Here is a 16077-nt window from a genome sequence, read left to right on the forward strand (position 1 = left end):
GTTTTGATTGTTACTTAAATTTTATTATATCGTATTGTTAAATCCAATATTACCGATTTGGTGTGGTAAGTCATTACCTTATTTTTTCTCTCATGTTGCACTTCCTTACTATTAAATTACCTTATTTTATCCTTTACCCTATATTTTTAAATAATAATTTCACCTTGTATATTTTTTTTCTTTATAATATTATAAGTTTATTCTTTATATTGTTGGTGCATAATACCATAAAATAACGACAAATAATATAATATATTCAAATATTATATACATCAAAATAATATTATACAATATAATACAATATATTATAAAGCGATATATAACAACCATCCTATCCAAACAAGGGAATTAACTCGAAAAATACTAACCCAAAATTAAGGGACCATTTAGGTTAAAAGGAGGAGGTGAAATCTGGGGGTACCGTTCCACACTTCCAAGTTCCAAGCACCCAAGAAATGACTGGGAGAGAGGGGGCAGGTGATTTCGTCTACCGCATCAGTACGTTGGAGGAGTGGGAATTGCTGCAGAAAACCGGCAGCACTTTTGGGGGGGGAGCTTGACCGAACCACTGGCTATATACATCTCAGTAAGCTCGACCAGGTAACCTGACGCTTGTCTATCTTTCCCTCTCCTCTTAGATTCTTTTACTTATTCTACGTTCGTTTAGATATTATTTTTCAATCCGCCTTTGATAAATGCCAAATCGGAAGGTCTAGCCGCCCACCCATTTCCTCTATTTTCCCCATTCCACAGGATATGGAACTTGTGGTAGAGACATCTGAATCTCTTACAGGACGAGTAAACCATTGCCACGATTAACAGAATCATTTAACATAGTGAACCGTCCTACAATATCAACTTCCTCTGTTTTGCTGAGAGATAGGTATCTCTGTTCTGAACACAATCCTTTGGTGTACGTAAGCTAACTCGGACACCACAGTTATATAAAAATAAACAACGCCAAACCATAAGCTAATGCAATTGATGTGTAGCGTGTGGTAACTTTGCTTTTGAAATGTCAAGAACTGGTTATTCAAAACTGTATCCCTATGACCATTAGCTGATATGCCACTCAGCGGATATTCAGTAACCAAATTGGTTTTCGACCATTGCTAGCTTATGAAGTGAAAAAACAAAAAAACTTTCATTTGTTTTAACGTACTTGTGAACTAGCTTTTATAGAGTTAGATCCATAGACGACCTCGACCTTGGCTTGTTTCTCTTAGCCAGCCAACCGAGTTCGAGTTGAGCCAACTGTGTTCAAGTATGTCTTAGCTAGCCAAGATCAACTTGCACATGTAGCTTGTATGATACTTGAATTGAGGTCAAGTTTGGCTTGAATAATAGTCAAGCCCTGTCCAAACGTCCAAAATTCTACTTCAGCTTGTTTATACCTCTACTGTTTGTGAGAAGAAGAGCGGAATTGCGTTTCACGATACTTTTGCTTTTACTCGGCAAGCTCCACTGTGGAGTTATAGAAAAAGACCACAAATTAATGATACGACCAATGAAATAAGGTTTGGAGTTCCTGATTTAGCGCAAAAGCACGTGTAAATGATAGTGCAGTAAGGTCATGATATGCCATAGAAGAAGCGATGGCGTACCAATTTTTTCAGCTAATTATTAGTAGATGGTTCAAATGCAGTTTCAATGGTATGCTTCTTCATTATTTAGCTACTAGATTTGACCCCCTGGACTGAAATTGTGATGATTTCCATGTAGAGGTGATGCTTAATTTCTTAATGTAGAAACTTAGAGATTGCTGACAGTGGCAAATATATTACATGCAGCATTTGAAATATAGGATGATATTAAGAAGAAGGTTTTTGTGGAGCTAGTCCAGGTTAAAAGGAATATAGGAGGTAGAGGTACACTACTTCGAATTTGCTATCTATATCTCTGTTTTCAAATAAGTCCATGTTCTGCTGGCCCATCGTTGCCTCAAGAAGACCATCATGCTGTTGGATGTCCTAGTGTTACAACAAGCGCTTTGGTTGCAATAGAGAAATCACATGAATTTAAAGAACCAGAATTCGAACAAATTATTGTGCCCGTTTACTATGGTCATGTGACATAACTATACTTACTAATGATTATTGATGCATCGGTGTTATTCATGCAATTATTGTGTCTGTCGACCCTTGTGATGTTGAGATGGATTCAATGTTTTAAGGATTGTAGATGCATCAGTGTTATTCGTCCACTTTTTCTGACTACTGAGCAAGATGGCAAGGACTACGTAGAGCTTTGCCTTAGAATAATTTTACACTAGGATAAATTGTGAAAGATATATTAGTATAGTCTTAAATGTTATTGTTAGTTTACAGATATGTATAGTGTAGTCTTGTCCCACATTGGAATAAGAGTAATATCTCCTTGTAGTGTATAGCTATAAATAGGGACCTCTTGTATTGTATTTATCATCCAATATCAATAACATATTTTCTCCTGTGCTTTCTCACATGGTATCAGAGCATTAGTGAGAAAAGATCGCTGTACGCCATTCCAGCGTTAACCGGGAAGAAAGAACTTAGTCATCGTGCAATTTTTTCCGGTGACCTAAGGCTTGTCTAAGTGAAAGTCACTTTCTGTCGGTGTTGTGCTAAAACCAACACCACCACGAGGTAGATTACCCTCCGATGACCAACCCCTGAAAATTTATCCGGCAGAAAAGCCGCCACGCTCCTCCACGCGCCGGCAACATCAACTTTTCCGGCGAGGGTTCTGGCCACTTTCCGGCCATTTTTTCGCGAAACTTCTTCAGGACAGTCTGCTCTCCTCAAAATTCCGAGCCTACCCATCTAATTCAAATCAAATTCTGACCACTTTTATATTTTCCGGCGTGAACAGTGACCTTTCCGGCCATTTTTTGAAAACATTTCTTTAGGAAAGCTTGCTCGCAAGAGAATTCCGAGTCTATCCATCCTGGTTACGACAAATTCCGACAACTTTGGAATTTTCCGGCGAGCTACATTGTTTCCGCGTGAACAGTGTTTCCGGCACAGAACAATGTTTCCGGTGCAGAACAGTGTTCTGTTTTCCTGCTGTATACAGTGTTTTTCAAGCTATTTCTTCAGTTTTCTCACAGGGGTTACTTATTTTCACTATTTCAAGTTAACCCTACTACTATAAATTGTAGCGACATGGGAACCGATGCTTTGAATAGTCGGATGGTTTCTTTAGCAGATTATATTGAGTTCCTTCATTACAAAGCATGTAAGCAGACATCTTCTGAGATAGCTTCTATTGTTCAAACAGGTAATAACGTGACTTGTTTCTCCCAATCTTCATCCTCTGAGTCTTGGGTCATCGATTCAGGTGCATAAGATCATATTTCTGGTAACAAATCTCTTTTCACTACTATTTCGTATTCTCAATCTCTTCCAAAAGTCATAATGGTCAATGGGTCTCAAACCATGGCAACTGCAATAGGTCAAGCAAGCTCACTTCCTTCCTTACGTTTAGATTCAGTCCTTTATGTTCCCAATAGTCCTTTTAATCTCATAGCTGTTAGTCGCTTAGCCAAATCACTTAAATGCGCTGTTTTATTTCTTGATGACCAAGTTTTTATACAGGAACACAGTACGGGGCGGATCATTGGTACCGGGCGTGAATCAAACGGACTTTATTACCTTATCCTTGCTAAATCACATGGACTCACATCTTGTCTTCCTTTTACAACTTGTCCTGTTACTGATTCACAATATTTATTACATAAACGGTTTGGGACATCCCAGTTTGTCAAAACTTCAGAAAATGGTATCTGGTTTATCTCACTTGTCAGCTCTAGAGTGTGAGTCATGTCAGCTCGGTAAGCATACTCGCTCCCATTTCCCTCGAGCGTCTTGATAATCGAGCAGTCACCTTTTACTTTAGTCCATTCAGATGTTTGGGGTCCTAGTCGGGTCAGTTCCACCTTGGGATTCCGCTACTTTGTTAGTTTCATTGATGATTATTCCAGGTGCACTTGGATATTTTTGATAAAAATATCGATCTGAGCTGTTTTCTATTTTCCATACCTTCCACACTAAAATTCAAAATCAATTTGGGGTTTCTATTCGCACATTTCGTAGTGATAATGCCCGAGAGTATTTGTCTTCCCCATTTCAGCAGTTTATGAAATCTCATGAGATTATTCATCAAACATCTTGTCCGTACACATCTCAACAAAATGGGGTAGCTGAAAGAAAGAATAGACATCTTATTGAAACTGCTCGTACCCTACTCATACAATCTCATGCTCCGTTGCATTTTTTGGGGGATACAGTTCTTACATCTTGCTATCTTATTAATCGTATGCCATCTTCAACTATCCAGAACCAAGTTCTATTCTCTGTCATGTTTCCCCACTTACCTTTGTTCTCTCTTCCACTCCGTATCTTTGGAAGCACTTGTTTTGTCCATAACCTTACTCCGGGAACAGATAAGTTAGCTCCTCGTGCTCTTAAGTGCGTATTTCTGGGTTTCTCGAGAACACAAAAGGGGTATCGATGCTACTCTCCTGACCTCCAGCGGTACCTTATGTCCGCTGATGCTACCTTCTTTGAAACCCAATCATACTTCACAGGTTCAGGTCATCACTTAGATATTTCTGAGGTACTACCAGTTTCATCTTTTGGAGAGTTAGTCACTCCAGCTCCACCACCTATAGCTCCAGCTCCACCACCTACAGCTCCAGTTGTAGCTCCACCACCTATAGCATCAGCTCCTCCACATAATCCAGTTCAACCTTCTGCAGCTCCACCACTCTTGACTTATCATCGTCGTCCACATCCAGCATCAAGCCCAGGTGATTCACGCCGCGCATCAGATTCTGCACCTACTGCGGACTTGTCTCCTCTTAGTCAACCAATTGCACTCCGCAAAGGTATACAATCCACACTTAATCTTAATTCCCACTATGTCGGTTTAAGTTACCATCGTCTGTCGTCACCTCATTATGCTTTTATATCTTCTTTGTCCACTGTTTCTATCCCTAAGTCTACAGGTGAGGCACTATCTCATCCAGGATGGCGACATGCTATGATTGACGAGATGTCTGCTTTACATGCGAGTGGCACTTGGGAGCTTGTTCCTCTTCTTGCAGGTAAGTCTACTGTTGGTTGTCGTTGGGTTTATGCCGTCAAAGTCGGCTCGGATGGCCAGGTTGATCGGCTTAAGGCTCGTCTTGTTGCAAAAAGGGTATACTCAGATTTTTGGGCTTGATTATAGTGATACTTTCTCTCCCGTGGCTAAAGTAGCATATGTTCATCTCTTTTTGTCCATGGTTGATGTACGTCATTGGCCTCTTTATCAGTTAGACATTAAGAATGTTTTTCTCCACGGTGATCTTGAGGAAGAAGTTTATATGGAGCAACCACCTGGTTTTGTTGCTCAGGGGGAGTTTAATGGTTGTGTGTGCAGATTGCGCAGGTCACTATATGATTTGAAACAGTCCCTTCGAGCTTGATTTGGTAAGTTCAGCACAATTATTCAGGAGTTCGACATGACTCGTAGTGAGGCTGATCACTCTGTGTTTTATCGGCATTCTGCTCCTAATCTGTGTATTTATCTAGTGGTTTATGTTGATGATATTGTTATTACTGGCAATGATCAGGATGGTATTACTAATCTGAAGCAACATCTCTTTCAGCACTTCCAGACTAAGGATCCGGGCAGATTGAAGTATTTTCTAGGTATTGAGGTCGCTCCGTCTAGCTCAGGTATTGTTATTTCACAGCGAAAGTATGCCTTAGACATTCTTGAGGAGACTGGAATGATGGGTTGCAGACCTATTGACTCTCCTATGGATCCGAATGCTAAGCTTCTGCCTGGACAGGGGGAGCCTCTTAGAGACCCTACGAGATATAGGAGGTTGGTTGGCAAATTGAATTACCTCACAGTGACTAGACCTGACATTTCTTTTCCGGTGAGTGTTGTAAGTCAGTTTATGGATTCTCCCTGTGATAGTCACTGGGATGTAGTTGTTCGCATTCTTCGGTATATAAAGTCAGCTCCAGGCAAATGATTACTATTCGAGGATCGAGGCCACAAGCATATTGTTGGGTACACAGATGCTGATTGGGCTGGATCACCTTTTGATAGACGTTCTACGTCTGGATATTGTGTTCTAGTAGGAGGTAATTTGGTCTTGTGGAAGAGCAAGAAACAGAATGTAGTTGCTCGATCTAGCGCCGAAGCCGAATATCGGGCCATGGCTATGGCAACGTGTGAGTTAGTTTGGGTCAAGCAATTGTTCAAGGAGTTAAAGTTCGGAGAAATCAGCAAGATGGAACTGGTGTGTGATAACCAAGATGCTCTTCATATTGCGTCAAATCCGGTGTTCCATGAGAGGACTAAACACATTGAGATCGACTGTCACTTTGTAAGAGAAAAAATACTTTCAGGAGATATTGTTACAAAGTTTGTAAAGTCGAATGATCAACTAGCAGATATTTTCACTAAGTCTCTTACTGGTTCTCGTATTAGTTACATGTGTAACAAGTTCGGTACATATGATGTGTATGCGCCAGCTTGAGGGGGAGTGTTAGTTTACAGATATGTATAGTGTAGTCTTGTCCCACATTGGAAGAGGAGTAATATCTCCTTGTAGTGTATAGCTATAAATAGGGACCTCTTGTATTGTATTTATCATCCAATATCAATAACATATTTTCTCCCGTGCTTTCTCACAGACACTAGTAAATTGAACTCAGAGGCTGCTGCTCTGACTGAAAGTTTAGCTTCGCCCTAATCCTTATTTTGTGGCTTGCCATTATTTTGAAATTGAAGGTAACTGTTATTTTCATGTCATTCGCAATTGTAAAGCTCAATTCGTGTCGGATGGTTGATCACTCAAGCTTTATCATATACACTGGAGATTTTCATGAATATGGGACAGGGACATGTTGCATGTAGGATTGTCCGATACTTTTGGAGTTTGATAGGAGCAAATGATTCTTGCTTGCACCGCAGATGTTTGGTGTTAAAGCTGAGAAAATGTTCATGTGGTATACATGGAGCTCTTTTTTTTTTTTAGCAAATTATACTACTAGGCAGGCTGCCTAGTAGCTATTTTATTAATAATAAAAAGGAAAAAAAACCACAAAGGAAAAGTACAAGTAAGAGGGGCAAAAAACCCCATCGTCAAAACGCTTTCACCTCTCTCTAGGTGATTTCTATGGAACTTTATGGCAGCCATGGCTGCGCCTATCTCTCCCCAGCCTTTGGCTGTGGGAGAGCCATGCCTAAACCCTAAAGAGAGCAACATAAACCCTACAAATACAACTACATATGCTGGACGCTTATTCCAATCCAAACCAGCAGGTGTTTTGAATCAAACACAACTAAAACCAATCGAGTTTGTTCATGGAATACCAAAGATCAGTTTTGATATGGAGGAACAACTACAGTTTGCAAGAGAAGAAGGATTGCATCAGGCCATTGTGATATAGTTATCTGCTCGTGCACCAGCTTTGCAGGAACTTCGAACTCTTCTGCCCAAACTTCTTGGAGTTAAGGGACATTGTTTAACTGGAGTTTTAGCGCCAAGGCAGTTGTTAATCAGGTTTGATCAATTTGAGGATTTCGTGATGTCGTTATCGCGAGCAGTAAACTATTTCACGCACAAAGGAGAAGAACATCAATATAGGGTGTTCCCATGGTCTATTGGATTCAATCCAACGGAAGAAACGACTAAGGCTGTGGTGTAGATATCACTACCAAATGTTGCTCCTGAGTTGTTTGCAAGGAAGGCTTTGTTATCCATAGCTTCAGCAGTAGGCACTCCAATTGCAATAGATAAGGCCACTCAAACTCGATCACGGCCAAGCACTGCTAGAGTCAAGGTAATACTCGACCTCTCCGATAACCTTCCTAAGAAAATACGTTTGCAACATGTTGAAAACACATCTTGAAAGATACTGGAGGTTTTTCAGGAGATTATTTACGATAATCTTCCTGCTTATTGCAATTTTTGCAAGCACCAAGGTCATGACGAAGAGGAATGCCATCTACTGTTAAAAAAGTTTCAACAAGATAACCAGTTGGAGGATCGTGAAATAGAAACTGTTGGCGAAAAGTTTAAAGGGGATTTGAGACAGATTTTGAACGAAAGGAGAGGTTTGAATGATGGTGTTAATAAGGCTGGAGATCAGGCTAACATTCCTGAAAAAAAAGATGATGCTTCAGTGGTAATAGAGAACACTACTGCTACTCATGCTACTCAGGCTCATGATAGCAATTTAATGCAACAAAGTAAAGCTGCAGCTGCTAGTTGTCAAGGAGCAGATGGAAAAGCGTTGGTATTTGCTTTAGGAGAGCAGGCTGCTAAAGTTTATGGGGCTGGTCGAGTTACAGATTCTAAGAGTGCAGCAGAAGTTTCTAAGGCTGCTACAGATCCAGTTCCTGTGGGTGATCGAGTTGCAGCTGGGGGTCCTAAAGGTCCAGGTGATGGGCATGAAGCTGGTCATCAAGCCTTTGCTGGACATGGGCAATCTAATGGAGCTGTTGCTAATAATGCCACGGTTCCTAGTGAAGCTGGGCAGAAGTTGGAGAAGGGTTCCTCAGGTGTTGAGCAGATCAGTACATTGGTTCAATTGGAAAAGAAAAAAGAGGCTGGTGATGATAGAAGGTTGAAAGACATACCTGCTACTACTGTTTTGGAAAGAATGTACACAGCTTTGGGAACAAGGGCACAAGTTGATAATGCTACCTAAGTTACTCGGATTCGGCAATTTGGGCGCCGTACCCGTGTCGACACGACACTGACACAAGTAAGGGTGTGGGATCTGTGTCGGATCCGGTCAGACGAGATCGGGTGTGTTGACCAAAATTTTGGGAAAAATTTTGAGAATTGATTTCCCTAAGTAAAGATTTGAAGAGATGGGAAACAAAATACCTTCAATTCCGCTGCTATGTAGTAATTTATACCAGTCTTTTTGTCTCCTTTGAAGCTTTTTGTCTTGGTCAATCTTCTCGTATTGGGAAAAAATAGAGAAATGGAAAAGGTTTTGCTGGGGAAGAAGATTCATAGAAGGAAAGAAGAAGAAGATTCATAGAAGGAAAGAAGAAGACGCGATTGTAGAGGAATGATGAAGAAGACTTAAGAGACTAAATTAGGAATTGACCATCTTTACACATATCCTGCCATGTTTGGTTTATGAGATAAAAGTTAAACATTACATATAGTATGTTCAAGAGTTTTAAATTTATAAAAATTAGAGTTTTAATTGTACCAAAAATAATTAGAGTTTTAATCAAATATTTAATTGTAAACTATTAAAACTAAAAATTATTTTCAAATTAAAATGATAATGGCCAGTGGTATCTTTATATTTTTTATTGTATTATCCCATGAAAAGTGGCTTACTGAACTTTCTTGTCAAAAAAGTGGGGTATAAAAAAGTGGGGTAGTGAACTTGTCAAAAAAGTGGGGTACAGAGTGAACTTGTCGCAAAATACATCCTTCCTATCTTTTCTCTACCTACTTTCCCTCCAAAAGACCAAGAAAATAGACAAAGTAGCCATTCTCTCACTGCTTTATCTCGACTTTTTGTGACCATAGCCAAGAAAATTCAGATTATTTTCTTCATCCAATTTAAGCTATATTTTTAGATTTTTAATTTATTTTTTGCAGAATTCCCGCACCCGCACCCGCACACGTACCTAGATCCATATCTTCGAATCCTAAAATTTAGATCATGAAAGATCTGACCTTTGGATCTGTACCCGTGTCGGACACCCGTACCCGAGTCCGAGTAACTTACAATGCTACTGCTGGTGCAACTGAGGTACATGAACTAAAGTAGGTCACGACTGCAACTAGTACTCAAACAGTTGTGGCTCATACTGCTGGTGTAAACGATGGAAGTGAATCTAGTGCAAAACTTGGAATTTCCAGTATGGTGCCTAAAATTGCTGGGAATGTTGATGGGCCAAAGAAGGTATGTATGGGAGATGGAACGGTAAAGAATATAGCTGGAGAGGACTGGACAGTTGTTGCTCAATCACCTGCTAATCAGCAGCAAGCAGTGACACATTGATTACCTAACAATAGGAGATCTCCAGGTGTGAAAGACCAGGTCATAACATCAAAGAATATCGAGTTTTCTAACTCGTTTGATGTATTGCTCAATGAGCATGATCATGTGATGAATGAGGAGGGGAAGAATGTGCAGCAAGTACTTTGTGATGCAACTTCAAAAACTGGACAAGCCACCTCTACAGTAAGTGAAAAACAACAGCAAATATCCAAACGTACATGTGTTCCGGTAAATGTCTCAAAGGACATTGTGCTTGTTGATGATCAAAAAGCAGTGGCAGCTTCAGCAACAAAAACATTACATATCTCCGATCTGGATTTAGCTAAAATGATAAAGGTCCCAGGCAGCTATGTTGATGCATACCACTCCAAAGATTAAGGCTCCATTGGTTACTCTGAATACCTCGGTTCATGAGGTTCCTTCACAATCGAGTGAGTATGTTGGTGAGCAAGCAAATGATTCCAGACAATAATTACTCTCTACAGGTAACAATAGAGGTGTGATAAGTGCAGTTATGGTTAATCGTAAGACTTGGGCTGATCAAGTAGAAGATGAGGAAGAAGATTATGCTGATAGTTTCCAAGATGATAGCGAGGATGAGGCAGATCATGCTTCAAATAGCTATACATCAAATGAAGAGGCAGTAAAGGTGCAGGAAGAGCAGATTTACAACTCCTCTACTACTTTGTCGAGCAAGAGAGGTTTAAGTCCTAATGCTCCAGTATTTGTACCTTTTGGGCAGAAGCAAAACGCAACAGTTGTGGTAAAAGATATGTCTAATGCTAAGGATCAAGACAACGCAGTAATTCCAGGTATGTCAACAAGTGTAAGTGCACCTTTTGCAAAATACAATTTGACTCTTACAAATATACTACAAGCTCTTGTGTCTCATGACATGGAGACTTTGAAAACTCTTGACAATCCGAGGAATGATCAAGGAGCTCTAGTGCCCGGATACAATCCTATTGAAGCATTTGGTGTAGATATGGGACAAGGTTTATATGAAGAAGGGAAGAGGAAAGAACTTCTAGATGCAAGCTTTGCCAATGTAACTAGAGAAGATCTTTCACCTAGACACTTGAGAAGTGGTTCCAACAAAAGCAAAAAGAAACCACATGAGAGGCAACATAGTTGGGATGGTAAAGTGATACAAGGGGCTGCCATTAGGCAACTCCCGATGAGGGTTGCAAAGCAAAAGGGGGCTGCCCCTACCACCTCTACAAGGTCCAATAGATCCAAGAAGAAATGATGAAGTTTGAAGAATTTTTGAAGGTAGTTGAAGAGGAAGACAAGGAGCTACAAGTTGAAAAACTCACAAGCTTGAAGAAGAAGGGGCAAGATTCTTATTTCTACCTTATTTTATTCTATCATTTTTTAAGTATCATCATATGTAATATCATCACTAGAGTGTGTTATAAACTCTGTGATGATCATAAAGTATCTAGTTCTCTCAGGTTCTTGTTTTTTACATGTTTGCTGGTAGATGAGGTTGTTCATGCCTCAATAGGAATTGTAAGGTAAAGTAAGGTCTAGCTCAGTAAGTGTTTGCTATATGTCCTATGCCTTTGGGAATAATCCAAACGGCTATGAGATCATTCGCCCTCGCGGACTTTGCCGGCAGCTACATCATGAGACTTCATGAGGCTGCCATCATAAGGCAATTGAGGCGCACAAGGATGATTATATAGCCAAGGCAATAGAGGCAACACTACTGTAGCTTTTGCCCCCTTTACTTGTACTCTTCCTTTGTGGTCTTTTTTGCTTTTTTATTATTAATAAAATAGCTACTAGGCAGCCCGCCTAGTAGTATAATTTGCTTAAAAAAATGTAAGGGGGCAATAACTACAGTAGTATTGCCTCTATTGCCTTGGCTATATAATCATCCCTGTGTGCCTCTATCGCCTCATGATGGCAGCCTCATGACGGCTGCCAGCAAAGTCTCACGAGGGCGAATGATCTCATAGCCATTTGGATACTTCCCAAAAGCATAGGACATATAGCAAACACTTACTGAGCTAGACCTTACCTTACAATTCCTATTGAGGCATGAACAACCTTATCTACTAGCAAGCATGTAAAAAATAAGAACTAGAAAGTACTAGATACTCTATGAATATCACAAAATTTATAACACACTCTGTGATGATATTACATATGATAATGCTTAAAAAGATGATAGAACAGAATGATGTAGAAATAAGAATCTTGCCCTTCTTCTTCAACCTTGTGAGTTCTTCAACTTGTAACTCCTTGTCTTCTTCTTCAACTACCTTCAAAAATTCTTCAAACTTCATCATTTCTTCTTGGATCTATTGGACCTTGTAGAGGTGGTAGGGGCAGCCCCCTTTTGCTTTGCAACCCTCATTGGGAGTTGCCTAATGACGGCCCCTTGTGTCACCTTACCATCTCAACTATGTTGCCTCTCATGTGCTTTTTTCTTGCTTTTGTTGGAACCACTTCTCAAGTGTGTAGGTGAGAGATCTCCCTCCCTAGCTGCATTGGCAAAGCTTGCATCTAGAAGTTCTTCCTCTTCCCCTTCTTCATAGAAGCCTTGACCCATATCCACACCAAACGATTCAATAGGATTGTATCTGGACACTAGAGCTCCTTGCTTATTCCTCGGATTGTCAAGAGCTTTCAAAGTTTCCATGTCATGAGACACAAGACCTTGAAGTATATTTGTAGGAGTCAAATTATATTTTGCAAAAGGCGCACTTATACTTGTTGACATACCTGGAATTACTGCCTTGTGTTGATCCATAGCATTATACATTTCCTTCAAAACAACTGCTGCGTTTTGCTTCTGCCCGGTAGGTACAAATACTGGAGCATTTGGGCTTAGACCTCTCTTGCTCGACATACTAGTAGAGGAATTGGGAACCTGCTCATCTTGCACCTTTACTGCCTCGTCATTTGATGTGTAGCTATTTGAAACATGTCTTCCTCCTCCTTGTTATCATCTTGGAAACTATCAACAAAATCATCTTCCACATCTTCTACTTGATCAGCCCAAGTCTTACGATTAAGCATAATTGCACTTATCACACCTTGTTCACCCTTAGAGATAGGCTGCTCATTTGTTGAATTAGCTTGTGAAATTGAAGCCATGCCTTTGTCTACTTGTTGATCATTACCTGTAGATAGTAAGTGCTGCCCAGAATCACCATCTCGCTCACCAAACGACTCCAATGATTGAGAAGGAAACCTCATGGACTGAAGTGTTTAACGTAACCAACGACATCTTGATCTTTGGCTTTGTATCCATCAACATGGCTGCCTGGGGTTCCTTTATGAGTTTAGCTACCTCTGGAATGGAGATATGAATTGTTAGTGTAGGTGCAGCTGTAGCTGCTACAGCCTTTGGATCGTCAACAAGAACAATGTCCTTTGAGACATTCAATGGAGCACCTATATTTTTTGATTGCTGCTGCTGTTTTCCACTACCTGGAGATTGCCTAGATTTTGTTTTTGACTCACGATCAACCTGCTGCCCTTCCTTTCCAACATCCTCCAGAACTTGTTCATTCATCAAAGCCTCAAACGAGTTAGAAACAGTAACATTCCTTGCGGAACTAGTCTGGTTTTTGTGAACTGGAACATTGTTTTTGCTAGGTGAGGATTGTGTACGATTTACCACTGTCCAGTCTCTTACTTTTGACTGATCCAACACTTGAGGATCTGCTGTTGGACCTGATGGTTTTTCAACTAAATCAACATGTGCAGCAGTAGGTTTAGCGACCCCAGCAATAGCTCGATCACCAGCTGCCTTCAATGCAGCAGTAGCCTCCAACTTTGAACCTACAGCAGATCCACGATCATCTCCAGCTAGTGCACCAGCAGTTGCCTTCTCAACTTGTGTTTTTGTCCCCAATGCTGTGTACAACTGTACATCCTTGTCAAAATTGTAGTAGCAGGTATATCCTTCAATCTTCTATCATCTCCAGCAGCTTTTTTCTTCCCAACAATTTGCCCAGGTTCAATTGGAACTGCAGCAACAGTGGCCACTGCTTCAAAAATTTGCCCAGTTCCCTTAACAGTTGTATCATCTGTGCTACGCAATTGTCCAGCTGCTACCATTTCCATATTTGCACGATCACAAGTAGCTCCAGGTTGTAAAGTAGGTTGATTCCCACGAACTACAGGAGATTGAGAATCAGCAGTACCCTTAGGGTTTTCCTCAATGGCTAGGATTTTGTCCTTGCCATCCAAGTCGTCAGTGCCTCTCCTGCTCAACATAGAATTAGCTTTTTCTATAGCTCGATCATTAGGGACCTCCACATGCTTAGAAATCTCCATTCTTTGCTGCATCTTTGCATTCAAAAATTCCCTAGCGTCTCCTTGTAACTTTTCAATCGAAACTCCTTCTTTCGCGACTGCATCTTCCTCGCTTTGCATGACTGTTTCTTCCTCATCATGAGTGGTACCTACTGCCTTTCTCTTTAACAATGTACATGTATTTTCATCATGCCCTTGATGCTTACAATGGCTGCAGTACAGTGGTAAGTTATCATAGATAAAATCTTGAAACACTTGAACAATCTTGCCCGTTTGTTTATCAGCAAATTGCAGTCGCAACTTTTCAAAGAGATCCAAATTACTGCTTTCGTTGTCTCCTCCTTTGCATTAAAACCAATCGACCATGGAAATACTCTAATATGGTGCTCCTTTCCATTGTGATTAAAATAGTGGACTGCCCTCGCAACTGAATTAACAAAATCTTCATATTGATCAATTCTAACGAGCAACTGTCTAGGTGCAAGTTGGCCGATCAAAACTTGTCATTTGATGCAAAAAATTTTCGGCAGTAAGGTTCTCATTGTTGATACATTTTAAAGGTTTGACGACTATTTCATTACAATAGCTTGATGTAACCCCTCCTCCTTTGCAAAATCCATCCGTTCATCCATTGTAAATTGAATTGTTGGCACTCCATGAACAAGTTCAATAGTTTTTAGTTGTGTTTGGTTCAAATTTGTGGCTGGTTTGGATTGATGTAAACGTGTGGCATATGTAATTTGATTGCTAGGGTTTTGGATGCTCTCTTTAAAGGTTGGAGATGGCTCTCCCACAACCAAAGGATGGGGAGAGATGGGCGCGGCCATGGCAGCCCTAATTCTCCATGGAAATCGCCCAAGGAGAGGAGAGAGAAGAGATCACGAGGGGGTTTTGGGTTTAGTTTTTTTTTTTGGGGCAAATATTGCATGGAGTTTTTTTTAGCAAATTATACTACTAGGCGAGCTGTCTAGTAGCTATTTTTATTAATAATAAAAAAAGAAAAAAAACATAAAGGAAGAGTACAAGTAAGGGGGCCAAAAGCTACAGTAGTGTTGCCTCTATTGCCTTGGCTATATAATCATCCCTGTGCGCCTCCATCGCCTCATGAGCCGCCGGCAAAGTCTCACGAGGGCGAATGATCTCATAGTCGTTTGGATACTTCCCAAAGGCATAGCACATATAACAACACTTACTGAGCTAGACCTTACCTTACAATTCCTGTTGAGGCATGAACAACCTCATCTACTAGCAAGCATATAAGAAACAAGAACTAGAAAGAACTAGATACTCTATGGTCATCACAGAGTTTATAACACACTCTATGATGATACTAACAAAATGATAAAATAAAATGAAGTAGAAATTAAAGTCTTGCCCCTTTTTCTCCAAATTTGTGTGTTCTTCAACCTGTAGCTCCGTGTCTTCCTCATCCACTATCTTCGGTAAATCTTCAAAAATCATCGCTTCTTCTTGGGCCTATTCAGTGTTTAAAAAAGCGACCGCTTCGTCGCTTTAAGCGAGAAGCGAAGCGACAACTCATCGCTTTTTTGAAGCTGAGGCGACTCGACCATCAAAAGCGATCGCTTCAACACCTGAAGCGAGAAGCGACGCAGAAGCGAAAAGCGAAAAAGCGATCGCTTCAGCCAAAAGGGGTCAATTTTTTTTTTAAAAAAAAGATTGGGTCTTTTATATATTATACAAAACATAGACCCCAAAGTGAAGACATTTCCTCTTATTCTACTCCATCGAGCATCGCTGTTGCTGCTAGGGTTCCAGAAGT

At 40.4% G+C, this 16077-nt stretch overlaps 1 protein-coding gene across 1 annotated transcript; it reads left to right on the forward strand.

Annotated features, from left to right (window-relative positions):
• Nucleotides 1-363: 363 nt before the first annotated feature.
• LOC142176612 (uncharacterized) lies at nt 364-8696 on the forward strand. The gene is made up of 2 exons (XM_075244645.1): nt 364-600; nt 1791-8696. Exon 2 carries the CDS (start codon nt 8226-8228, stop codon nt 8694-8696), a length of 471 nt encoding a protein of 156 aa, XP_075100746.1. The 5' UTR covers nt 364-600; nt 1791-8225.
• The last annotated feature ends 7381 nt before the right edge of the window (nt 8697-16077 follow it).

Source organism: Nicotiana tabacum, chromosome 22 (assembly GCF_000715075.1).
Source record: "Nicotiana tabacum cultivar K326 chromosome 22, ASM71507v2, whole genome shotgun sequence".
NCBI lineage: Eukaryota > Viridiplantae > Streptophyta > Magnoliopsida > Solanales > Solanaceae > Nicotiana > Nicotiana tabacum.